A 26,860-nucleotide genomic window follows, 5' to 3' on the forward strand; every position below is an offset into this window, starting at 1 on the left:
ACATCATGTGATGCTTTGCTAGCGACGGTTCGTTAATGGATACCTACCACTGGCGCTACTCCCGAAACTGTAAAATCTCAATAAGTTACATTAAACAGTCTCGTTGGTCGGGTGACATAGAACAAGGAAGGACGACTCTTACAGTGGAAACTGAAACCATGTTTTGCGCGACATGTGACGCTATCTGTTGGGTGGGCCCATAACTACTAACAAAAAAAATCGGATGGGGGGGTTCAAAACCGAAGTGATAGGTTTATAATGTAAATTTAACTACTTTGACGCAATATTGATTAGTAGAAGAGATATAAACTAAGCAAATAACATACCACCGTGTTGTAATGAAAAAAGCATTTTCCATATAAATAAGTAGGAGATGCAGTATTTCTGGTATGAAAAAATTTGTGACTACCAAAATATAGTTAATTAATTTTCACTGGTTGGTTTGCCTGACAACAGCTGATGCATTACTTCTCATAATAAGTACAGCTATGCTAATTATATATTATGAAAGCTACTATCTAGAGGATGGGACCAAAACTACTTCAAAAACTATGTCTCAGTCTCGGCAATTAGAGTTTATCCCTCATGTCGGGTGGTGCCTACCTATGTCAATTATTCGGATGCACGGGTTCGAGTACTTGTCCTACTAAGTCACAGCTCTGTCACGTGGTCAGAGGATTGTCAAATAAAAACAACTGTACGTCACTTTGTGAATCAAATACCAAAATGTGGTCGTATTACTCGCCTCCCGCCGAAGCGACGTGGGTTAGGTTCCGAAGAGGAAGATGTAGGGAGGAGAGAGATATAATCTTTTTTTTTTTTTTTCGCAAGTGCGAAACGTCGTAACCTGGCCGGTTTTCTCTGGGTACTCTCGTTTCCTCCACAGTTTCATTCTGCCAACGCTCCTTTCACATCTCATTGCCCATCATCGCCTGCAGCTGTCACTTAGATACAGTGCAAATAATAGGCACGTCAAAGAGGTTACAAGAGAACAAATATATCAAATCTATTTAACTTTATCGCACTTGCGGCAACTTGATCATGCTCAGAAACCCTCTGTATTTTTTTTTTGTATTCTTTACATCAAAATGCAATTTTCATCCATTATTATAAATTATATCTATATATTCTTTTTCCGTTCCACACTATTCTACACTCATGACATATACTTACGAACACTGCCAACGCTTTAAGATGTTGCGTTAGTAGGATCAATCGGTAACTTAAATTAATCATTCTCTCTATTTATCACCATATGCATACACATTGTTTATGTTTTGATACAGATCGTGGACCAAGCTAACACCATAACAAAATCAAATACGTATCATATTTTAAAAGCTTGAAATTAAATTATAATATCGTTTGTTTTTAATGTAATCAATTTTCACACAAATAAGAATATATCAATTAAGTGAGTGTAATGTATTCAATGTTTAGCTGAAAATATAGCTAAATAATAATGTTATTTATTTGTCTATTCGTCAAGTTCCTTGTAAATTTTTTCCAGTGCCGATATTTAGTTTTGATCCTTAATTACTTCTGTCTTGTTTTAAGTGCTTTCAAAACAAAAATTCCATTTTTATATTTTATTTTTATGTACCTACTGTTACTGCTACCTCTAGAAATCTTTCTTTTAATCTTCTTACTCATTCTGCGATCCTATATCTAAGTAAACTTAATATTTCATGACATTTTTTTAATGTTACAAGAATGCTTATGTAGTTTTCATCAATAAAATCATATACATATTTCATGGCATTTTTATTTAACATAACACTTTTGGATACAATATGAAAAAAGAATTTCTGTTACAATTTTGACTTTGTTAAATAGTTTTCGTTGCATTGTCACATTTTAATAACATGTTATCATCCAGAAACTTATGTCACCAACTTATACGTAAAAAATAACTTGTCACAAAGCATTTCTGGAAGCTCGATCAGTCATTCATAATTATAAAGTATGAATGAAATGCATAACAAATAGACAAGATATATCTTGGAATGTTACGGACATTTGAACATGATCGAAACATACACTTTTTTATTCACAATACACTCTCTTTGTACAAACTATACTGTGTGACTTAGTTCGGTCTCTATGATAATTGTCACAATATAGTAAATCGAGGCGGTGTTAACAAACGTTTGATGCAACCATTTCAGTAAAGATTTTCTTCGTAAAAATACATATACAGTGTACGTTTTAATTGCCAGTACATTTTATTGGTATACAAACAGAAAAATAACTGCCTCATCAGTATGATTTTTATAACCTAAAATATGTATATTTTAAAAAATAAATTAGAAAACAAAATTTGAATGTATTAACATATGTAAATGGTTTCACTAACCAATAGCAAATGCCACATCAGCTTAATAAAGGGACAATTTTAATATATTAACTGCGTTTAGGGTTACCAAATGCAATTTATTGAGCAGTGCTATGCCATTAAACAACCCATGTAAACTTATAGTAATTTGTTTTATCTTCAGGCTCATTCAGTAAGTACTTATTTATATAAAAGTTTTGTAAAAATTATTATTTATGTTATTTACAAAACAATAACAAAAAATTGTAATCAACTGGTCAAGGTTTGAAAATTAAATTTCAAACCAAAGAACATAATGTGGCACTGTATTTTTTATATCTTTTGATACGGAATGAAACATTTGTTTTATAAAAATACACAAATAAAATTAAATATCAGTCTAATGTAATTTATAAATATATGTAGTTCAGTTTTAATACTGAATCGTTTTTCTAAGAACAATTTTATTCATTCCTTGTACACACAGTAAGTATACAGAGAAGCTGTCAAATTTCAAAAACTAGTTACATAGTATGTATTAGAATGTGAAAAAGGTAAACATTATAACAAATTTGTACAAAATAAAAATCATAACACAATAATTTACGTAAATCAGCCAAACTGAGTTCTTCTGCCCTTAAGCACTAATTTATCTCCATGCATCACTAAGTACTTAAGTAGTTATTTACAAGCACCATCATGCACATGCGCAACAACAAATACTAAAACGTAATTTGTTAAATGCGACACGCATATTTGTAACGTAATTTTATAAGTACCGAATACACGGAATGAAGCACAGTTTGAGCTTGCGTCAACATTTCATCTTTTAGGTTCGTGTTTACCACCCTGGTTCCCACACATAACAAACAAAGAATTCTTCCTCCTGTACTTGCTGTACTTGGACCGTCTACATGCTACCTTGAGATTCTTTTCCATTTTCAGTGTTCAGCTACTTGGACGCGATCAGTCGTGTGCAGTGAGCAGGCCAGAAACGATTTACTTTCCCGCGAGCACGCAGTGCTGGCAACGCTGTCGAGATACGTGGCAACGCCGCATGGCAAAGAGCAGCAACGCTGCCGAGAGACGTGGCAACCCTGCGCCGGGAAGAGCGACAACGCCGCCGAGAGTCGTGGCAACGCTGCGCGGCGAAGAGCGGCGACCTGGCCGGACGAGTCCATTCAGTAGGCCAGGTTGTCCCGCAGGTGCGCGCGCTTCTTGTAGGCATACTTCTCGCACTTGCCCCACCACGACTTCTTGACGCACATCTTCTTCGGCTTGAGCACGAAGCACTTGGTCTGCACGATGTTGAAGAACAGCTTGCCGACTAGGTTAGCCGCGCCAGTGTTGCACATCTTCAGACAAGTCCGAAACCTGTTGGGCAAAAATACATATTCATTAAGCAAATTTTCAATTGCATAGTGCTAAGGCTGGGTTTATAAACTCCGCAAGTGCGCAAAAATGCAATACGTAAGTAGTTTCTAAAACACCCGAGTCACAAGACGTCACCAACTATTTAACTTGCAACTACATATAAAACAGTAGGAAAAAAAATTTGATCAAGATTATTTCCAAAAAGGTTTTTTTTGAAAAACTTTGAAATTTTTAATAATTTTATTTGAAAGTGCAATTTCCTTTCATTGTGCTTTAGTTTAAAAGGAAAAACGTGATGTGTGTAATAAAAAACATGCTTGAAGGTTTTCGGAACGATTAACTTCATGTATATGGAAATGCAGGCCAAAGCGCACTAAGTTAAAAGTAGGCCATGCTTACGTTAATTTATTTTTCATTTTGTGTAATTTTTAAACAGATAGTGATGATGTCGTTATTTATACTTTTTTTTTCACCTTGCGTTTCCTGTGTAGTTTATAGCCTGGATTAAGACTATAGAGGGCTCATACGCAGCCATCTTGGATATATGAATTCTTCACTGGTAATCGTATTTTTAACTTTTTATCCAAATTATTGTTACGACATAGCATAGGTAAATATACTTCTGACTTTATGTACGTTGTTATAGTGTGATATTAATTACCAGGATACTAAATGTAACCCTTAGGAAAAAGATCTGGTTATATCACTCCGGCGACTACGTATGACGTAGTTACGCTAGGCCACACATGATGTCAACGAGTGTCCATTTAGGTCCCACGGTATGTCTTGCCACTGCATCTGAACAATCAGGATGGCTAGCAAGAGGGAAAAGTCGGGGAAAAGCCAAGAATTTATCAGGTAGTCAGAGAAGTTTTTTAATTATGAGGTTAACGTAAAACTAAAGTTATATTAGATACTTATTTTTTTGTACATGTTCCACGTACACAATATTTCTTACGCCTTATACAACTCGTATCTCAAGGTTACAAAGGGTTTTTCTCCCATTCCTTTTTTATCGTAATTATATGAGCATTTTGAACCATGAGTATTGAGTTCCACCGCTATCGACAGCAGTGCGATAAAATAATTTATAGTTGCCAGCTGCAATGGGGTATGTGTTATGCATACAAGTCGCGATTTTTTTTTATTTTTTATAGTTATTGGCAAGTAACTAGTATTATTGGTCAGTGAAAAAAAAATCCTGAGCCTGGAAAAGTCAAAGAATTCAAGGAATTTTTCGTCACAGGTTTGCAAGTCATCCTGAGAATATTGTCACAGTTCAAGATTGTGGATCAAAGTCCTCCTAGAAGGGAACCTGGGTCTGTAGGTGTGCAGGTGTGCCATGCTCGTCGCCCTGTGTGGTACGGCGTATGTGGTATCACCCCATAGTTCGACTGGCGAGCAGTCTTCAAGTTGAGCAGTGTAAAACTATGTTGACTTTGATTCGCAATTCGAATAATTAAGGTGGGTATTTTTGTAGCAAAGTAGGGCAGTTTTTTGTGCGACACTATTATTTCTACCAAAACATTTGTTACATTTATTGTTATTAGAATAGATTTCTTAAATAATTATTAAGGTTTGAAAAAATTATTGAATTCGAATCATGGTTTTTAAAATGTAATACTGCTACAAATATACAGAGCAGAATCAGTAAACCATAGAGGAAAACAACAAACACAATACAGTAGGTGTTGAAATACAGCACCATAACAAAATCACATAAAGTTTACCACATATTTCTTAACCTGTAAAACAATCAAAATGACAAAATAATTATAACCTTACCTTCAACTTGATGTTTCCAATGGTACGATAAAGTTGTAAAACAAAGAAAAACATGCAAACCTTACCTCAAACTGCTGATGTACTGTGACTCTAACTGTCCACTTACCCGAGCCAAATATTTTGGGGTATAAAGTGGGGTAATATTCTTAACTATTTTACTTCTACAAATTAATGTTTTTACTCTTTATTTTTAAATAAATTCATAACATAAATATAGTTTATTTTAGTAATTGATTCCATGCATTATATGAGTAATTGAGAACATAAATTCGTATGGTATAGTGTTGAACAAACCGTTTGTATGTTTGAATGTTCAGGTATTCGTAAGACTCTTTATTTTTAGTAAATAATTCAAAACATATTATTAAAAATCAGTTTTCCTGAAATACCGGAAAAAATTCGTTTCTAAACTTTTGGGGAAACCAAATTTGCATCAATTTGAGAATGATATGTAAAAAAAATACTGAAGAAATGTAAAACTGCTACATACGAACGGTGTGTTCAAACAGTATACCATACGATTATATAGCCTAAGTGAATGTAAAGTTTGAAAAATAAATTGGCCTTTAGAATTATAATTAAAAAATTTAAATAAATATTATTAAAAATAACTTTCATAAACAATAAGCAATGATTGCATTATACATTATTGCATTTAAATATTTGACCAAAAATACTTCGTAAACACAAATTAATGTAGGTTAGTACATTTTTCATTCACATAAGAAGGGTAAAATAATGTATTTTATTCAAAGAAACAGTGTAGTGAAACTGTAAGTAATTTTCTCCGAACATGCCTGAGGACTCTGGATCTATCCTGGAAAGCCATCGAACGCCATTCAGTAACAACCACGACCACCTACATATAAGTAGAATATTCCCCACTCAGGATATGCTTTGTGAGGATACCAGAGAATGTGCGCACTCCAATGATCGATTCTAAACTGTATCAGCTGGAACTGCTCCAAACCAGCGAGATTTGTCTTCGAGTCTGTTAAAGATGCTCTCCACTTGAATCAGTAGATTCTTACAGTTTGTTTCTGTAAATGGAACTGGATTTCCATAATTTTTCCATTCTGTTCAGCTCTTCAATCTCAGGTCCTACGTCTCCTGATTGGCCAGCCAGCAACCACTTGTTAGCAGAATTATCAGCCGTTAACATTTCACTGAATTCAAATAACTGGTTCACATGCCCGTGCTGTGGGGGAAATTACGAGTCCGCTCATCTTTAATGGTCAGCGCGCTATCTGATGACGGACACGGGAGTTGGCCAGAAGAATAAGAAGAGGCCTGGAGATACATCTTTGGTTCAATGAACTGCAGGCCAGACGTTGCGCTGTTGCTAGCTGGCTAGCTGCTGTCCCCGACAGAAGAAAGTCTAGAAGCCATCTGCACACACGACCAGCCTAGGCGCTCAGTTCGGACCGAACGTCTGAACTACAAGGACGAAGCCGATGAAGAAGGGGGGGGGGGGGGAAGGAGCTCCTTGGGGTTCAAACCGGAATTTAAAATAAAAAGAACACGCGAAAACATAATTATAAAATAACAGCAATTAAACTACATAAGGTTGAAAAGATATAATTTTGGAAATATTATTGTAATCCTAAGTGGGCAACAACATTACAGCCCTCATACTCAGAAACAGCAGGAGTCTATATTTCATCCCAGTTTGCACATGTGTAAGAATGTCTTTCATACAAGCTTGATGTGTGTGTTTCCTGTATTTATTAACATTAATATAAATGTATTTATGACTTGACTTAAAGAAATGAAACAAGTTTCTTAGAAAATAAAAATAAATCGTTTCTTAAAATTTCTATGTATAAACGTTGGAGTACTGAAATTGTATTATTCCATGAGATTTTAGTGTTACATACAATTTTAATTTTAATATTCCACAAATTCCATTATAAAGAGTATGTACGAACGGTCTTGTAACATCTTGTAAACTTTGGATGTTGCAGTTGTAGTTGCACTTTTAGTTAGAAAAAGTAAAAAAGCAAGACGACACACAAAGAGGACCACGAGTCCAATCTCCCAACCCCCGCATGGTAAACTCTTTACTACTCTGTCCAACTCTTCATTCAGACCTTCCTCTGTCTCCTGTATTCTCATACACCTAATGCATGCAAGTTTGCACCCCGCATAACTGTGTCTATGCAGGTTTTACCTGGGCCCAAATTAATAGAGTTAAGTTAGGGAAATAAGTCGTAGCTTCAATCGCTTCCATGGCTGGCCAATTCCCTCCTAGCACGCGATGCATGCGACCCTCTTCATGCATGGCTAATCGCAGCATGAGTAGACGTATAGGCTTCACCTGAGGTGCACCTAAATCCCTCACTAACCCGGACCCTTCCTACATATACACTTGGTTTTTAGTTAGGTTAGAAAAAAAAATCAACTCCATGTCAGTGACTGTGAGGTTTTACCCGGGTGTAGCTTCGGCGACTCCAGCTGGCGGCGGGCCAATCAGACGAGAAGAACCAGAGAACTCTCTCCAGCCGGATGTCGGCGGAGTGATCTCGGGCGGATAAGCACGCGCCGAGGAAAGAAAGGGCCTAACCCAACGACATGTTTCCACAAACAGCTCGCCAGGGCTCACGCGTCCTAACTGCGAGAACTACTGACGCGCTGCAACGAGCCGTGGGCTAAATATACCGAGTCTTGTCACCAGATACTCTAGACTACTAGAGAATAACACCGGACAACTGCAAGATTGTGTGTGAAACCTGGCCTTGTTTGCCGGATAGCCTGCAGTTCACAGGGATGAAAGCCACAACTACAACCCGAACAATTCTCAAGTTTACCGGAGTAAAGGTTACGTTATGTTAGGTTCGATCATTATAACAAATAATGGTATTTTAGTTTATTCCGGGATGGGTAGGTTAGGTAAGGTTATCGTAAATAAAATGAAAGGTTGGTTAGGTTTGTTTAGTGTTATTTAAAATATTCTACGACCATAAAATATATAAGTCCTTGCAAAATAGTGTTTTCCACGAGCGATCGGCATAACTGTTCGGATGTGGCTCTCACCCTTGTGAACTGCAGGGCTTCCCTTGTTTGTCACAACATTCCCATAAATGGCACAAGGTATGCCCAGTATGAACAATGCATTAATTAATACAAATCTTACCAACATTATGACAATTAAAATAACTTTATTATACATTAGAAAACCTATTTATTTAAATCATTATACATATTCATGGGGGAAAATAAGCCTCTAGTGCTTCACATTTATGATAAAATAAGTTAATAAAATGTTACAAAATATTTTATAAATTTAATATATGATGTATTACTTTATGTATAAAATATGTTTGCAGTTACGCCTCTTGCCGGTAGGTTGTTTTTCACACTCTCAAAAGATTTGTTAGTATAGAGCTAGCTGTCCAGTATTAGTATTTGTTGTCATCTGAGAGACCATAATTATTGGCATACGATCTGTCGAATAACCGTGAAATTCATGTTACGTCATAAAAGCCATGTGCATTGAAATAATATATGAATATTTTTCCAATATAGAACTCATCAAATATTTGGTATTATTGAAAAAATAATAATTTTAGGTGTCCCGAAAATTTTTTCTATCACTATCAATTTTTAGAGAGTGGTATTCGTTGGGGATAGGAAATTACTTTGATGCCACGTAAAAATATTTCGTGGCATCTATTTTGGAAAAAAAAAAAAAAAAAAAAAAACATTTCTTTTTGCTGGCCTGAACCTTTTATTCGAGTGATCCCCCCCCCCCCCCCCCTCTTTATCAACGTTACCCTTTTCCAGCCCCAACGCAGTACCTATTTGGGTTCACCCGGACATCACACCAGGAACTTGGGGAACAGTTGGCAATATGTTGGTAGCTTCTTTATTAGTCCGGGGAGCCTACGATTCACAACTCCTTCCGCACACGCCCGAATACTTGCCTTCGTGTGACTTCGGAATTGTTCGAACTTCACGTGTAATCAATCGTTTTAATGTTTGCGCAGTGACGCGGGCGCCGCCACGCGCGAGTCCCTGCTGTGCTTGCAAACAACTCGCCTCAGTGACGACAGGGACCTGTCGCGTGGGTATCAAGTGAACGTAACAAAGATACTTGAAGTGTTCTTAGTACTAGGGCAATGTGTTGTGTTCACTGGCTGCTGACTTGTAAAGCATCTCAATTGGGATTCATGTGATTCGGAAAAATCTTTGGTAGAAGATTTATCTTTCCTTTCACAGTCCTCTTCCAGATGAACTGTGGTCCAATCGCAGAAGCTCTATGAAACCAGAGAGGTTCCAATTTTTATCATATCAAGAAAAATAAATCGTGGTTGATTCGAGTCCCCACACTGTACGCAACAAAATAAGGTTTTTTTTTTTTTTTGGGCAAAACCTGGAAATAGTTTCCGAACTTGAGCTTCTAGGTTTGACGCTGTCTCTATCAGAGAGCTGGACCCGGGAGAGGAACGAAAGCAGTTATTTGCTGTTCATTTAACTGCGAACGAACGAATTTCGTTGGAATTTCGCTGACGTCAAGTGGAGGAAAAAAACTGAGGCGAAGAAGCCGTTTAGGATACCACGTCGATTCGAGAGAACAGTTAGAAAGAGAAAAGGGAGGGGGGGGGTGGTAGGAGGAAAGCGATTTGCGTCTCCCGTGACGAGCTTACGAGCCTGATGGACTTAGTCCCGTGGCGATCCGCTGCCGCCCAATCAGAGCGGCTTTGCTCCGACCAAAGTTCCCTCTCGATTCCTCCCCGAAGAAGAGGATCAAGCGGCGGTCGAGACAAGTCGATATTAATCGAGGGATCGAAGTGACCTCTCGACCCCCCGCTGCCTTGTTTTGTGGCGTAGCGTGGATCTCGCCCAGCTTCAAAGACGTCTCAATCCGTGTCTGTGACTTGCTACACTCCTAAGTACCAGCTTGGGTTCTCACATTTTAATGCCGTTTTGTTTCATCTAGGGCAGTGTCTCCCGATCTTCCACTATACACGCGTAGCATTCTGTGTTCTGTGGCAAATCTGTCGCCAAATACGCGCAACCTCATGGATTATATTCACAAAAAAAATTCAGGAAATAAACTCATATTTTTTGTCTATTTCCTTGTAGTCACTATCTAGAAGATCTTTTTTTTTTTAGTTATTCACAGTTGCAAAACAGCCAAAAAAGTTTTCTTAAAGTAATTTTTGAAACATTTCTCCATTATAATTTGCAATAATGTGCCATGTAAGTCAATTAATTTGCTTGTTATTAATATTATTCAAGGGCGTTTCTTGTAAATTTATTCCGATAGCGCTTTTGAATTATATGTTAAATCTCATATTTTCTTATCAGATATTTACTAAAAATTATCTAATAGAGGTAAAATTTCACGAAAATGTTCATAACTAATGGGCCACAGAATAAGTTTGTAAGAACCGTTTTACAACATTTACAGGAGAACATACAAAAAGAGATATTTCATGTTTGCACTCTATTATATTTTGTTGTTATGTACTGGTTTAGTGCAAAAGAAAACATACGTGTCTTAACTTCGTTAAATGAAGCAGGATAAAATTATATAAACATGTGAGCGAGTCTTTCAGTACTCGTCAGAGATATGTAACATAACCTCGGTAAAGAACAAATTATTGTGTTCTCATGTTGCAAATAAACTTATAATACGAAACTCGGAAACGAAATTTAACGTAGAATTCCTTAAAATAATGCCGAGTGTGATAAAAATATCAAACTTGTGTTTTCATCTCAATTTATTGAAAGGAATCACTCATAGTTTACGCACCCGCCGCTAGAATTCGCTACCGGGGGAGCTACGTTGAATATTGAAATATTGAGCGAAAGGTTAAATATGTAATGAAACGACTCTAATAAAAGCGATAAAAGATTTTAAAAAAATACTAAATCCCAGCTTTGAACCTGATTTTCGACAAGGAAGTTTATTAAAATAGTGCCAAAGTTTTAAATAGCCATTAAATCGTTTATTCTATCGGTTCGCGCCATTCGCCATAGATGGCAGCACCGTGGTTACACATTCCGTTCCATGCGATTTGGTTCCATTCTTTAAATTACTTCTACTAAATGCCGTACACCGAGAGCTAAGATGTTTACGCGTGAACAATAGATTTTTGCTCTAAGAAATCTCACTCGCAACGTTTTCATATGGCACTTTTCAATTATGTTCACTTGCGCGACCGTTGACGGCTCTAAAATAACATTTGGCGGGGAGATATGTGACCCAAGGACAAATGCAACGATAGTTCTCGGAATAAACTGACCGGGAAAATCTCACAATAAATAATAATGACGAAGAAAAGAAATAACCAACTCCGCGTGTGAGACCGAAAAATATAAATAGATAGTCCTAAATGCCACGTGATGAAGGATAGTGCATGGGGATCCACACTGTTAGAAATCACAGTAAATTTACGGACTCTTCGAGGAAGAATTAACCTCAAATAAACTAAGCAGTCCTTCGTCATTTCAAATTGTAACTAAATCATTTTAGAAACTACAACGTATTTTGATTTCCGGGTTGCATGTTTCGTTCTAACAAAAGATAAACAAGTGGACAAAAAAAAATGTTCAAGACAAGATTTTGAAAGGTTTGTTAACACACCAAGCAATATATATATATATTTGGATTCTTGTTGAAAGAAAGTGATCTCAATGCCCGTAAATTTACGAAGATGCCTGGATAATTTGTAACCATCATTCTTCGTGAAATGAAGGTGAACATTTTTAACAGTGCAGGGAAGGATGTTTTGGCGGGGGGGGGGGGGGGGGAAGAGGAGTCAACGACAGATACATAGGTACAGCAGGTTGCTGGGTGCCTGCAGGGCATCAAACTGTCGGTATGGTTTGTGGAGGAGGGGTCGTGAGAAGGCTCGCCCTGGCTAGACAAATACGACGGGAGTTCCGGGCCTGCCGAAGGGAGGGGGAAAAAATTCTCTGCTGAATGGAAGCGCCCCCTGCTGAATAGCTATCCGCCAGCGTCTCGCAGTTGGAATGAGGGTGCGGGGGAGGGCCAGAGAGGCGAGAGAATGGGAAGAGCTAACGCGAACCTATTTGTAGAGGCGGCGGCGTCTGGGACGGTTCCTCCCGACAGAAATAACAAGCACTCGGCGCGAGGTTCGAGGAACCGCCGCCGCGGGCGCTGCAAGCGGCTCGACAATGTCCGACAGCTCTGAAAACTGCCGCCTCGAAGAAGATGACAGTCATCGTCGCAAACACACTTTTTTTAAACGGCGTATTTATTCAAGGCTTGGTAGGTTGTCTGGCGAAACCCACAAAAACAATCCCCTCGCTCTTTCCAGAGCATCTTCAATAATATTTTACTGACCAAAATATTTAATATTTCCATTGAAATACCAAATTAATTTTTTTTGCTATATAACACTACCATAGTCTAAACATACATACGGATTCTTTAATGTCGTGACAAATTTGTCCACACAGGAAAAAACAACAGAGACTGTGTGAGCTAATACTTTTCGACCAAGACGTGAGCTAGGTAATAACCCGTAAAAAAAATAAAACAATTGTTAAAATATATCTTAAAAGCTCTGAAAATTTCGGATTGCCTAAAGAAGAAAATTTTTCCATAAACAAACATTTTTTTTTAATATATGGAACGCTGTATCAGAGGACTCTAATGGTTTGATGTATAAAAAAATGACTTTACATCTGTGGATGTGAAAGTGAACTTTCTGGGAGGTTTTGCCTACGAGTAAAACTGCACAGCAGTTTAAAATAATATATACTGATCGCCTGCCTTTTATGGAATAAGTATTATATATCCATGATAAAATAATAATAAATTGTATTGTAAAGGATTGCTGTATTTCTTTAACAATCAACCACAAATTAACTTCATATATTTATACAGGAAACAAAAATTCCTGCATAGATACATATAATGAAATTGAGCACAATATTGAGGAATAGTATGTTATAAAAAATAATAGTTAACTGAAATATAAAACGAATAATTTATGCAGATGCCAGAACATATGAACTATGACTAAGAAGAAAAATGCTAAATAAAATTACATTTTGACACACTTTTACATCTGCTAAGAAATAAATCACTATATATATATATTAAATGAGTCAAACTATGTACAGTTGACTACACAATTTCATTTAAACTATAATTCACAATCACACTCATTAGCACTAAACAATGGTAAACTTAAAGTGGGATCACGATTTTAAAAAACTTCAACCTTGTGAACCTCCCAGGCGTGTTTGGCAACTCTACGGAGAAGCCTGCGACAATTCCGATTTATTTTCAGCTGCCAGGCTAGACTCTAATAAAATTATATTTAAAAAAACTAAAAAGCACGCTTTTACTGTCGTATGAGCTAAAAAGTAAAAAAAAAAATACATTTACGTTATTTTTTTACAGCGATAGAATGAACTACAACTATGTATAACGTAATATTTAATAAGTTTAAAATTAGAATCAAGTAATAAACAAAACCAATAATAATTTGAGTGATAAAAGCGTGAAAAGCTCTTTCATTTTCATAATGACTCCATCCTAACGAATAGTCATTACTCATTAGTGCAGGGCCGGCGCGTCCATATAGGCGAACTAGGCAACCGCCTAGGGCGCCAAGTAGCTGGGGGCGGCGCAGCACGACACATAACAGCTTATATAATATGTTTAACGATTATTGAAACTAGATGAAAATTGATTTTTGTAACAGTTTTGAATATTTATATTGATATAAGTAATTATTTAAAGTCCACGGTGACCTGTTTATAATTTGTAATAAGTAAAAAAGTAAAAAAAAAACACAAGCCTGCAGGCTTACGTGATGTATTTTGAGGCAAGGAAAAAAAATTTTTAATGTGTCCGGCCCGGGAGGGGGGGGGGGGGGGGGCATAAAGACTGTTCGCCTAGGGCGGCAATTTACCTTGCACCGGCCCTGCATTAGTGATAGATAATTTAAGACAACTGATATCAAGCACCCCACTTTTATTCATTAAAAATTGTTTTGTTTTGTTCCATATTTGATTCTTATTTTAAGCTTATTAAAAATATACATATGTTACACAGGGTTGTAGTACATACTATCGCCGTTAAACAAATTACTTAAAATTTAAATATATTTTTATATTTTTTTTAATTCATACGACAATAAAAGGGTATTTTTTTTTTGTAAAATCCTCAAATGCACTACAAAATCAATTTCCCCAGGGCTGACATATCATTTAAAGTTTTTTGATCTCAGTTTTCCTGACTTTCTATTCTAAAAATCGGGGCAAATAACCTCCCCTCGACCTTGAATTGGGTTGGGTGGGGGGGGGGGGGGGGGGGGAGCAGTCGAACCCTGGACACATTTTACACCATGCCTCGGCTTCATGGATAGACAAAAAACATGGCTTTTGCCCATAGCTCGAAAATAGTGATTTTGGCCTCTATGACCCTCTCCCCCTAATTCTTCAGGTCATAGTCATGAAATTATTTTGTGATCCGGATTACATATACTTGCAAAGTTTCATATCGATACGACTGTTAGAAGTAGGTTGAAATCGACTTCCCAAATTTGAGTACATAGTTATTTACAAATGAAGCTAGTAAAAGCGTGTTAAAAACTCTCTTCGAGTCGCTCGTGATACGGCCCGGCGTACCTATAGGTAGAGACCGGAAAAATTCACGATTTCAAATACCTATAGGATAGACTTTATGATCCTCTATGCACTCCTGCACTCCTAAAAATTACATCTGCTCATTGGTACTGCTCGTAACACCTGTTAACTAGGAATCCTCGTGATTCGCTGCTTCTTTTGTTAAAGATTTTTCATTGGTCCAGAAAACTTCAGGTAAACTGGGGCCCAATCACTGAAGCAGCAAAAAGGCAAACTTTTTTGTATTCTAGCGTATCTAGAAATGAGTCCGCGAATTTTTCAGGTCTCTTCCTATAGGCAACTAGGAACTGGAAAAATTAGCGGTGTCAATGACCCTCGGGATAGACTACACTGTCATATGCATTCTCGTTCAAATAAAGCCAGTTCATTGGCTGCCGACTGAAAGTCGTCTCAACAGGTTGATCTGTGATTCGATACTTAAGTTGATGGTTTCTCTTTGGCCCACAAGAAGTCATCCAAATTAACATTGAGCCAATAGTAAAAAGCGTTTCTAAGGTGTCTGTATTTTAATTTTAGCCCATCGTGTAATGAACCCGCGAATTTTTCCGGTTTTACATATAACCAATGGCCAGAACCACTCAAGTGAACAAACATTTGCATTCTAGACCGTTGCCCAATAATAACGAGGCTCTTACGCAGGTCCATAATTATCGGCTGTGACACGGGTGGTGAAGAGAATGAGAAATGAAATGTTGCTGGATCACCCCCCCCCCCCCCCCCTCCAAAGCAGAGAGCTCATCAGCTGACGTCACGAGCGAAGTAGGTACACCCAACAAACGCGTTCGACTCTTTGGCTTTTATGTCCGTGGGACGCTCGCGTTTTGTTTTATGGCCATTGTTCCCTCCCTCCCTTCCCGTATTCCCCTATCCCATCGCTAGCTACCACTCCCCCTCCCCCTGCTCGCAGCAAGGAGCTCCCTTCGCTTTATCAATCCCTGTTCCACTCGACGACACACGCCAGCCCGTAAGAAGCGAAGGAATTATTGTTCGTCGTGGGGTTGAACCGCCCGCGATGTCAGGGGTGCACAGAGTTATCCTGTCCCCAACTTACCCCCCACCTCGCATTTCCACGCCTTCGAGAAAACCAATCATATATTCTGTCTGGAGTGCTCACCAAATAATTTTCTGTACTTTTACAAAAATATTCATTTGGAAACGATTCTCCTAGAAATAGTTTGTAATACTACAAGTAAGATATTGTCACTTTGTACAACACTTAGCTACGGTTTTTTTTCTACATATAAATAAAATACGTTTTTCGAGATAATAATGCAGTATTTATTACGAAAATGGGACTTTACGGGCGCTTATTAATGTGCGCAGTTAAAACTGGAAAGCTACAGAAGGTTTTGGGGTAACACAAAGCATAAATACCCGGGGAAGAATCCGAACCCAGCATTAGCTAATGCGAACACTATTTTGTAGTGATACAGATGTTTTCGTGTAAATGTATAAATATACAAATATCTGTAATTTTACATGAATATTTCTGTTCCGTTTACAAAAAAAAAACTTCAGTGCGCCAGATAAAAAAGCAAATACAATTGAATGTGGACCTCGTGTCCAAGCACCCAAACAACGCACTTCTGCCCAGCCCTGCTCATCTCCTGGACCACTGATGCATGACATAGTAGTTACATCCCGCACGTTTGAGCCCAGGGTTTTCCCTGTGTCTATGCAGGTTTTACCTGGGCCTCAATTAACTTGTTATAGTCTTGATATAAGATAGCGGAGTTGGTCATGATTTCAGTATCTCCCACGGATGGTCAATTCCCTCCTAGCACATGATGCAACACGGCTAGTTCTCCAGCCTGACTAGGCGTATAGGCTTCGGCCATAGACGCACTTAGGGTCTGCAAGGATTCAGACCATTGCAAACCCAATACACTTAAAATAAGTTCGGATAAGAAAAAAAAATTATAATAATTTACCTGCAAACTAAGTGGTGGCATACCATCTCAGACGCCCTAGAAATCAATCTCGGACACAGTGTCCGGCCCAGCTTAGATTTTATTTTATAACTGCAAAGTTTTGGAATGAATGGATTAACTCCCATCTGAATTAAGAGTACAAACTGATGACAATATTCCCCTAAAAGGCTGCTTCAACATTAAAAGCATGTTTAATGGCACGCTGGCAGTAGACAAATTACGTTCTTTGGATGATCCTCGCATTGGGGAAGATTGATTTTAAAAATTATTTTGAACATACGCCAATGCTATAGTTTACTCTGTGTGTCACAGAGAAAACCTGAAGAACGGACAGAGAAATATTAATACACAAACCCACAGAGAAATGATTCGAGTTCCATGGAGAGAGCAACAGAAGGCGTGTCCCTGCTCAAGCTTCTCTGTGGCATGTGCCCGCTCCACGCAACGAGGGGTGGCGGGTTCGATCCCCATCCAAAACCCTTCAGACTCAACTCGGGACATTCGCGAGCCCCGGTGCGGCACGCAGACACACTTGGCGGTCCTGCGTGATCTGGTGCAGCACAAGATGTCCGCAATGTCGATCCAATTACATTCCCTAAGAGCATCTCTCAAAATACTTTTCCTGCTGGTGCAGTTCGTTTTCTGATGTCGCTTACCGTTCATCCAAATTTAAACTAAAAAAAAGTCTGCATTGGACTTTTTGAAGTTACCGCCACGATTTCGAAAATTTTTAAAAGGTTTGATTTTAAAATTTTAACTTTAAAATCTTCTTGTCAGTTACAGATTAAAAACTATACGTTTCAAGTATCTAGCTTATCTGGAAGTAGATTAGAATATGTATACGTGAGAGAGTCAATGAGTCACACCTGAGGTTATACGAGCTGTGAAAAAAAAGGTAAATTAATTTATATAGCAACATCTGCTCACGCTATCTCTATTGAAAGTAACAAACCCGATAGCCTGACCCTCTGAGATAGTCAGTGTCAAGTTTGAACAAGTTGTGACTTGTCAGTCGGCTTCCAGAGCCGGAAGATTGAGGTCGTGTTTACCGTGTCTGTCGCGCATCTTAGATAGAGACCCGGGAATTTCGCGGATTCATCTGGCCTCAGGGTAGAATTCAAAGTCATATGTGTGCTCAAACCGTGTTTGCTTTACATGTGTGATTTATTAACGAGAAAATTTTTATCCTTGTTAGTCGGCATTACCTCATTCGCTTATTTCTTTCCTAGCTGAGCGTAGAGGGGCGTGTCCAAGTAACTGCATCCAATCACGAACACAGTGCGAAAGTGTGCAGGTTTGAATTATAATTTGGGGCTAAATGAATGCGTGAAATGTCCGTATCTCTAGTCATAGATTTAGAACAAAGCGTTAACATTAAGTTTTGTTTGTGAAACGGAGACCAGAAAAATGTGTCAGTGGCTTCCTCCTCCATCACGAAAACGCGCCGTGCCACACCTCGCTTCTGATCCGCGGGTTTTTGGCCGATCAAATCCGCATCCAGGTATGCTTCCAGTCATGGACTCAACATTGGGATTGGTGCGCATCGCTGGCCGAGGAGAGTGTTTTGAAGGTACTTAGTTCAAATTTTTGAAAGCTTATTACTTTGTTCGTAATAAAATTACTCACCGTATTTTTTGACCACACATCGTATTCGTATGTGTTTATATACACACCCACACGATTTATACAAAGCGACCTACGCACTTTCTCTAAGCATATCTTCGTCTTTATCGCTGGCGAACACAGACATCTCGTTCTTCCGTGCTTTCATGACGAAGGGATATTAAACCGCGCACTGTTATTGCAACACATTATGTGAGGGTGTTTTTGCTGTTTCGGATTACATAGTTGAAACCAAAGAGGTATCACGTTAAAAGGAATTAGTGTGTGCAATATTTGCAATTAGTTATTAATAATTTTAGTTAAATTAGAAAGACCCCTGTTTATATAGCCTACGGTTCACAGGGATGAAATTCACAACCATAAACCGAAATTTTTCCAAAGTTTACTGAAGTAACAAGTTACGTTAGGTTCTGTGAGTGTAATAATTAATACTTCTTTACTTTTTTCTGGGTTATGTTAGGTTATCATAACTAAAATGTAAGGTTGTTTAAGTTAATTAGCATTATTTAAAATACTCCGTGAACGTAAAATATGAAAATGCTTACAATATGGTGGTTTTTCACGAGGTATCGGCAAACTTCGGATAACTTCGGAACAATTCGGGTGTGGCTCTCATCCTTATGAACTGTAGGCTTCCCCTCCGTAACTTCCCTTTCCCATTTGGATAGCGAAAGTTTTATTTGAGTTAAAATTAAACTTAAAGCTAATTCCTTAATGATGTGTTAGCAAATTTGTTGAACAATGTTCATTTCATGAGGACATTTTTACAATTATATCTGGTGAGCTTCTTTCAAGACTTTCCGCAACATCGATTCATTTTCTAACCAATTGCAAACAATTGTGACTTCAACCGCTCCATAGACTAATATCTCCATGGTTGTGCAACTTTTTATTACGTTCCAAAGTTACAGTAACATTAAAACAAGCGCACATGGTATTCTTTGAATAACTCAATTTTTTTTAAATTCTATTGCATTATCCCAAACCAATCTTGGCGCCATGCGCAGAAGTCAATAGTTCTATTCAACCGGATGCATATAAAATAAGCTAAATTCCAACTTCAGAGTTCCGTGTTTCTTTCTAAACATTTAATCAGGCGTGGAAGGAAAAAAAAGTTTTGCCGTAGTTTTTGAAGATTCTGATAATACTCCAAGATGTGTTCATGTTTGAAGTAGAAAGACTTGTACCCGTACATGTTAGAAGATAGACGTTAATTAATGATGCTCACATCATAATTTGTGACTGTTTTTCGTAAGTTTAGATAGAAATATTTACCAGTGTAGTCTATGGTTGGCACCCCTGCGACAGACCACCGACCAATGCTGCCACCACCCAAGGCTGGCTACTCCGTGACGTCACGGCGCCGGCACTGAAGCCAGCCACAGGGAAGACTAGAGAGAGGTTGAAGGGATGAAAGAAGAAGGAAACTGGGGGAGGGAGAAAAGGAAGGACCCGTAAAAACAGCCCCGGTCGCAATTATTATCTGATCGAGAAGTATCTTCACAGTTGGCTGACCCCATTCTGTCGCGGGATCCGCCCAGACTTCACACAACTCGATCGCCTAGGTCGCCGTGGCATTTTCGCGGCTCTGGCGGGCAAAACCTTCTCATCCTCTGTCTACGGACATCGAGACTAGCTGTGTGGTTAAACACTATGGCGACGTCTGTGTTTCGTGATTTGAATGGCCAGGCCAAATGAGGCAAAGGTTTCTCTAGCAGACAGCACTCTTAGCTATGTGTAACTCGCCTTAGAGACAAGCAACATTCCAGCCGCCGCTGCTGAGCGGGTGGTACGCTGCCGAGGTCGCAGGGGCAGATAGCGATTAATACTATCTTGAGTACAAATTACAAAACTACTTGCATAGTGATTTTGGGTTTCGGGATGTTCTTGAGCACAAAAATATAATCTATAAGGTAATTGTGAGGAAATCCGAAATTTACAAATTATATACACGTTTCATATTTAGACACGTGCACATTTTTAGGTAGATATCAAAGAAAAACTGCCTATTTTAGCCGTTACCATGGCGCGACTTTAAGAAAAATTTAATACATTTTTTCGTTTCATGGTCCATAGACCCCAAAACCATCAACTCAAATTTATATAACACTTCTTTGTAGACACTATAACTCGCAAATTTCCACGAGTCACTTCCAATCTGATACATAAAATCTAGTAGTGCAAAATTTCGGTCGAATTCGTTAATGGGCAATATCCGACCAAAGGGGTAGAAATGGGGAAGGTTTTTTTAAAAAACAAGAAAAATCGCTGTAACTCCCTCAATATGGAAAATATCACATCCGTTTGAATGCATTATAACTCGTAGAAGTAATACCAAAATCTCTTGTCTGAATAAGTTTTCGATACGACCAACCACAACTGCAAGGACTTTGAAAAAAAAAAAGGGTGAGGACAAAAAAAACATAATTCCTTTTATAGAATAACATCGAATTCATGCAAATTTTCTATTAATCATATAATTATCCAAAACTTTTGTCTGAAACGATTTTTGATTAGACGAACCATTCCTGCAAAGGGGTAGAAAAAATAAGGGGTAGAATTAAAAAAAAATCATAACTCCCTTAGTAAGTACAATATAAATTCCGTTCAGAATGTATATAAAACTTATAATTTCAATCTAAAACTTGTGTTAGAAAAATTTTTTATTTTACAAAATATTGCTGCAAGAGGATCAAAATATTTGAAGTAAAATTTATAAACCCTCATAACTCTCTTAGTAGGTACACTATCAAGTACGTTCGAAATATTTGTAAATCTTATAATTTTTAATTAAAACGTTTGTCTAAAACAATTTTTGATAAGGCAAACCATTGCTGCGAGGGTTTTAAAAAATATGTGGAAATAAATAAAATTAATATCCTTTGCTTTTACACTATTATATCTATTCATTTTTATTGTAAAACCTAAAAATATTATCCACAACTTTCTTCCAAAAATTTTTTTATATGACCAACCATTACTGTAAGGTGTGGAAATAAAAAGTATAATTACTTTTTTTTAATATATATACTATCATATCCGTTATAATTTATTGTATGAATACTAAACTTCATCTTAAACATTGGCTGAAACAGTTTTTAAAACGAACTATTACGTAAAACATGGGTTGAAAAATTAAAAAATCAAAACTTTCTTAGTATCAGTTTTGTTTGAATTAATTTTAAACCATCCTCGTATATTGAGTTAAAAATATTTTTAATATTTTCGCTGCATGGAAAATGGACAAATAAATAATTTATCCTTTTGTAATAATGGTGATCATAAATAGGTTATGTACATTAAGTTCTTAAAATGTATCAGTTGTTTTTATAAGTTTCCATAATATTTCCAGGATAAATAGGTTCTTCGAAATTTACCTAGCCTGTAGGCTGTGCCGAAAGGGAATTTTTTTCTCTGTTAGAAAATTAATACATGTCTGCGCACGATATATTGGGAAAAGAGTTTTTTTTTAAGTTTGTTACGAATTGTACTCTTCTTAAGTTTTGAGGGTATTTTAGTTATTAAGTAGATACTAGCTATGACATAATTTTATATTTTAAATGAAGCTTCATTCAAACATAATTTTATTAAAACATTGAAAGGATAATCGAATATTCAATCATTGGGCTTTATTTTGTTTTTATAGTGTTTATTAATGTCCGCAGTTAATACTGGAAAGCTGTTCACGTAAAGGTTAACAAATAACTAACTATTGGAGGTACTGGGACATAAATGCAAGAGTAGGAAAACGAACCCAGTATTACGGTGAACATTGTAGTAATATAGTTTACATGTAAACGTACAAATTTATAAATATCTGTACCTTCACATGAATATTTCTGTTTTATTTACAAAGAAAAACTATTGATTGTGGCGCACCGGTGAGACAGCGCCAAGAGGCTGGAAGGAGAAGCGAGACGCACGGTCAGCTAGTGTTAACACTGCGGTTAGCGGATTCCAGCGGAGATCCTGCAGGCAACTGCAGGCAACTGCTGATGAATAGAGGTCCTGATTGTGAGATGCGGTCTTTGTGGGCGAAGGGCGGACGACAGCAAGCAGCGAGGGGCGAAAGGGGAAACACGCCCTCTTCGGGAAGGAAGAAAGAGCGAGGAGACTACACTGTAATTATTATTATTTTTTGTAATTTTTCCATGTAAAATTATACAGATATTTGTAAATTTGTACATTTACACGAAAACAACTGTATCACTACAAAATAGTGTTCGCTTAAATACTGGGTTCGGATTCTTACCCGGTCTTTTATGTCCCAGTACCTACAATAGTTAAAATTATCTGTAAACCTTTCCCTGAACAGCTTTCCAGAATCAACTGCCCGCAGAATAAGCATGATATAATAAAATAAAGTTTAGTTACAGAATATTCCATTAATTTTTACATGATTAAAAATATATATTCTTGAATGAAACATCAATTAAAATATAAGACCATACACCAAGATATTTCGTAAGAAATCCTCAGTATTATCTAAAAACGTATTTAATACATGCAAAAATTACCATAGAAATGTGTTGTACAATTTTCCTATATTCCTATGTTCCTTGTAGTCTTACAAACTATTTCTTGCCAACTTGTTTACAAAGGAGTCTTTTGTAAAAGAGGGGAAAAGAATGTTCACGCTCTGCTGTAAAACACTGCAACATAGTCCGTGGTTGGTCGAGTTCGTTGGTGGGTGCACGCCCACCGTCGGCACATGACTCGCAGCATTTCCGTGCGGAAGAAAGCGCGTCCTGAATGGACCGGCCAAATAAGGTAATGGATTCTATTGCAGACGACCGCCAATCACAAGGCAGAAACCGCAGTCCAGTGCAGTCAGTCAAAGATGGAGACCTGTAAATTTCGCGTTAAAGTTTTGCCACAGTCTGGAATGCACATGGTCGTACACTTCAAAAATAGTTTTTTTTTTTTTTTTTCATTAAATCACGGGTTATATTTATTGCCCTGTATGACTCTGATCCAAAGAAAAACAACTGAAAAGGATACATCTGACCGAATCATGTTGAGACACGAGGAAAAGTTAAATGGGGCAGCAGCCACTGAACACGTTTCATCGACTTGATTGTGAACACATTTGTAGAGTCTACCTGCCATCAGGATTGACGCAAATCGAGCCAGATTTTATCAATGACCTGCAGTGGAAAACCATCCTGGCTGTCATCTGGAGAGATTGCTTGGTCCGGTGGAAAACCTAAATCGGGACGGATGGCGCGGCATTCTAACCCATGACCTCCCAACAATGTGAGTCCGACGTTTCACTGTACCCCCCCCCCCCCCCCTTCGCAGCTTAACAATTCACCTCCGAGGCTCGGTTGAAAGTTGCATGTCACGGCTCGACATGAAGTTGCTCGCCTCGACGGCTGGTGTATGATGAAAGCTTCGCCTGACCTAGTGTAAGAGAATCGAAGGATTATTCAAGGAACTGTTTTTTTTTCTTTATACTAATATAGTCACTCGTCTTTCAACAGTGTTCTAAAGAACTCAATGTCAAAAAGGTTTAAGCTCTTAAGTGCACAATTACGCTTTAGCTGGCCGAGTTTCGCGTTTAACTTACCGATATTAAGTATTTTTTTTACAGTTAACTGAAAGTAATGCGTAAAAGTTATTAGCAATGATGCAATTATTAAAGACAAACATTGTTCTAAGAATAACAATTTTTACTTGTGTGAAAGATAAGCATTCATCACTATTGTTGTTTTCAAGCAGTACGGGGGTGTTCTTTATCAACGCAGCCTTAACCAAAGGATCCTTTAATTTACAAGGCTGTATTTAGTGAGAGACTAGTCTTGAAAAGCTGTGCAAATTCTTTATACGCTAACGTAACCTGATGAATTAAAAAAGAGAATATTTTTGGCAGTCATTTAATTGCGCTTGATAATTTTAAATTTTTATTTTTACACATTACAGTTAAAACATTTGGCAGTATGAACTAAACATAAAAAAATAAATCCTTATGGCACAGCCTACAGGCGTAGGTAAATTTCTGAGCACCTATTTATTCATGAAACTTTCTGGAAACTTCTGTAAATTTCTGAAACAATTTAAGAACTTAATGTACATGAAATCCCACATTTTGTTTAATATTCCAAAATAATTGATAAAACGTGTTCTCATATTCAATGCAGCGAAAATGTTTCGAATGTTTTAACTTAATTAATCCAGCAGTGAATAACTTAGAACGAATTTTATATTAAGCCTACTAAGGTAGCTATGAATTTTTTGACATTTAAAGAGTATTTATTATCCCTTGCACTAATATGTAGACGTAAAAATGCTTTGGACCAAGGTTTAAATAATATTAAGGTGGTTTAAAATACATTCGCACGAATTCAAAAGTAACGAAGTAAACCTTTTTTATTATTTTAACCCATGTTTTTTACGGTAACAGTTCGTTTCAACAAAAATTCTTTCAGTCGACCGTATTAGATAATGTTTAGAATTTTACAGTAATCATAACCAATTTGATAGTATGACTACTAAATAAAGTTTTTTTTGTCTTTCAACTCTTGTTATTTCCACTATTTGCAGTAATGGTTGGTGACAAAAAAATTACTTAAGACATTTTCTTTTCTTTCTTTACCCCTTAAGTTCTTCCATACAAGAACTTTGAAGTTACTCACTGTACATTTATAAAGTTAAAAACAAAGCTAATTGTTAACAACCATAAAGATAAGCATCAAGAAACAAACACTCCAACTAGTTTTTAAGTTTAAATTATCCAAACTTAACATAATAATAGAGAGTGCGAGTTATTTTTTTATGAAAAAAATTAACTCGAACATTACTCGATTAGTTTCAAAAATCTTCTGAAACTGTAAGATAAATTATGCCAGATATATATATATATATAGGCTATGCGTTATTTAAAAACAATGGTTTCGTGAGATATAGCCAAATCTTAACCTAAATTGGAGAATTAACGACCAAATTACCGGTTTTCTTGGCTTACGTCAGCTAAACCATTCAAAAATGATATATTATATACCACACACATACACAAACATATATATGCATGTATCGCAAGTAAACAAAACTTTCGAATCTTAATACAGACTTTATGTATTGTTACGAACGTAAGCAGGGCCGCGGCGCACGCAGGTGCAGAGCTGGCTGACGTCACGCTGCCGCCGCAACGTGAGACGTGCCGCGCGCGCCTGGAAGATTACAAGGTTCGCTACTTCCCCTCCCTCCAGCACACCACTCCCCGCGCGGCGCTCTGCCTTTTACACGTTAACATGACACCTAACAGCTGCGGAGTTGCGCGAGCCGCCGACGCGTGATTTGAGAGAATTCTGCCGTCGGGTCGGCGCGGAATGACGCGACTGGCCCCAGCCGCCCTCGTGAATTTTAGAAGTGGCGCCTGTGATATATAAGCCCAGGATGCTGGCCTCCGAGGGGAGTCAGTGAGTGAGGAGTCGGGAGTTTTACCGCGGAGGAGTTTCCGGGCGATAGTGCCGCCTGTGTGGCGGAGCGGCGAAGTCCCTGGACGAAGGTTCCAGGGCGGAGAGTTCAGTTCCAGGCGATAGTGTCGCGGGCGCGGCGAAGTATCCGGGTGATAGTTTCGCGGGCGCGGCGAAGTTTCCGGGTGATAGTGTCGCGGGCGCGGTGGAGTTCCGGGGCGAGAGAGTCCCGAGCGAAGTTCCGAGCGAAACGTCGAGCGGATCCTCGGTGAAGGGAAGTGCCACGGCGTGACTGGGGAATGAACATTTTTAAGTGTAATTAATTATTAGGCATTTTTAGAAGATTATCTGTTAGTGACGTAAATATTGGCGATAAATAAAACTGTGTAGTAAAATATTTAATTGGTACCGGTAGTTTTTCCCACGACGATTTATTATTTTATTTTTAATAAATCTTAACAGTTTTTACATTCGGCATTAAACCACAATAGTATTTGAAAAATAAATATAAATTTGTGTTTTAAGGATAGGTAGAAAAAACATTAGTTGCAACTTGGCATTAATTAAGATATCATTATTATAATGATTTTTTATTGAAATCTTACAACTAAAATTCCCTGAAAACTTAAGGAGAGAACATTACGTAACAAACTAAAAAAAAAAGAAAAAAAATACATTTTACCCAATAGCTATACCGTACCGTAGTTGTAACAGATAACAAAAAAAAATCTATTTCAGCACAGTCTACAGGCGTAGGTAGATTTCGAAGAACCTTTTTATTCCGG

General features: G+C 37.6%; 1 protein-coding gene across 3 annotated transcripts in view; it reads right to left on the minus strand.

Moving 5' to 3' along the window:
- Positions 1 to 2,279: 2,279 nt before the first annotated feature.
- LOC134527637 (uncharacterized) overlaps positions 2,280 to 26,860 on the minus strand; it is a 160,581-nt gene continuing 136,000 nt past the window's right edge. For all 3 annotated transcript variants that reach the window (XM_063360493.1, XM_063360491.1, XM_063360492.1), the window contains one exon: positions 2,280 to 3,688. In XM_063360493.1, coding sequence (XP_063216563.1) covers positions 3,496 to 3,688 — 193 coding nt within the window. In that variant the 3' untranslated portion in view covers positions 2,280 to 3,495. The remainder of the gene's footprint in view (positions 3,689 to 26,860) is intronic.

The sequence above is a fragment of the Bacillus rossius genome, chromosome 1, assembly GCF_032445375.1.
Source record: "Bacillus rossius redtenbacheri isolate Brsri chromosome 1, Brsri_v3, whole genome shotgun sequence".
In the NCBI taxonomy this organism is placed as follows: domain Eukaryota; kingdom Metazoa; phylum Arthropoda; class Insecta; order Phasmatodea; family Bacillidae; genus Bacillus; species Bacillus rossius.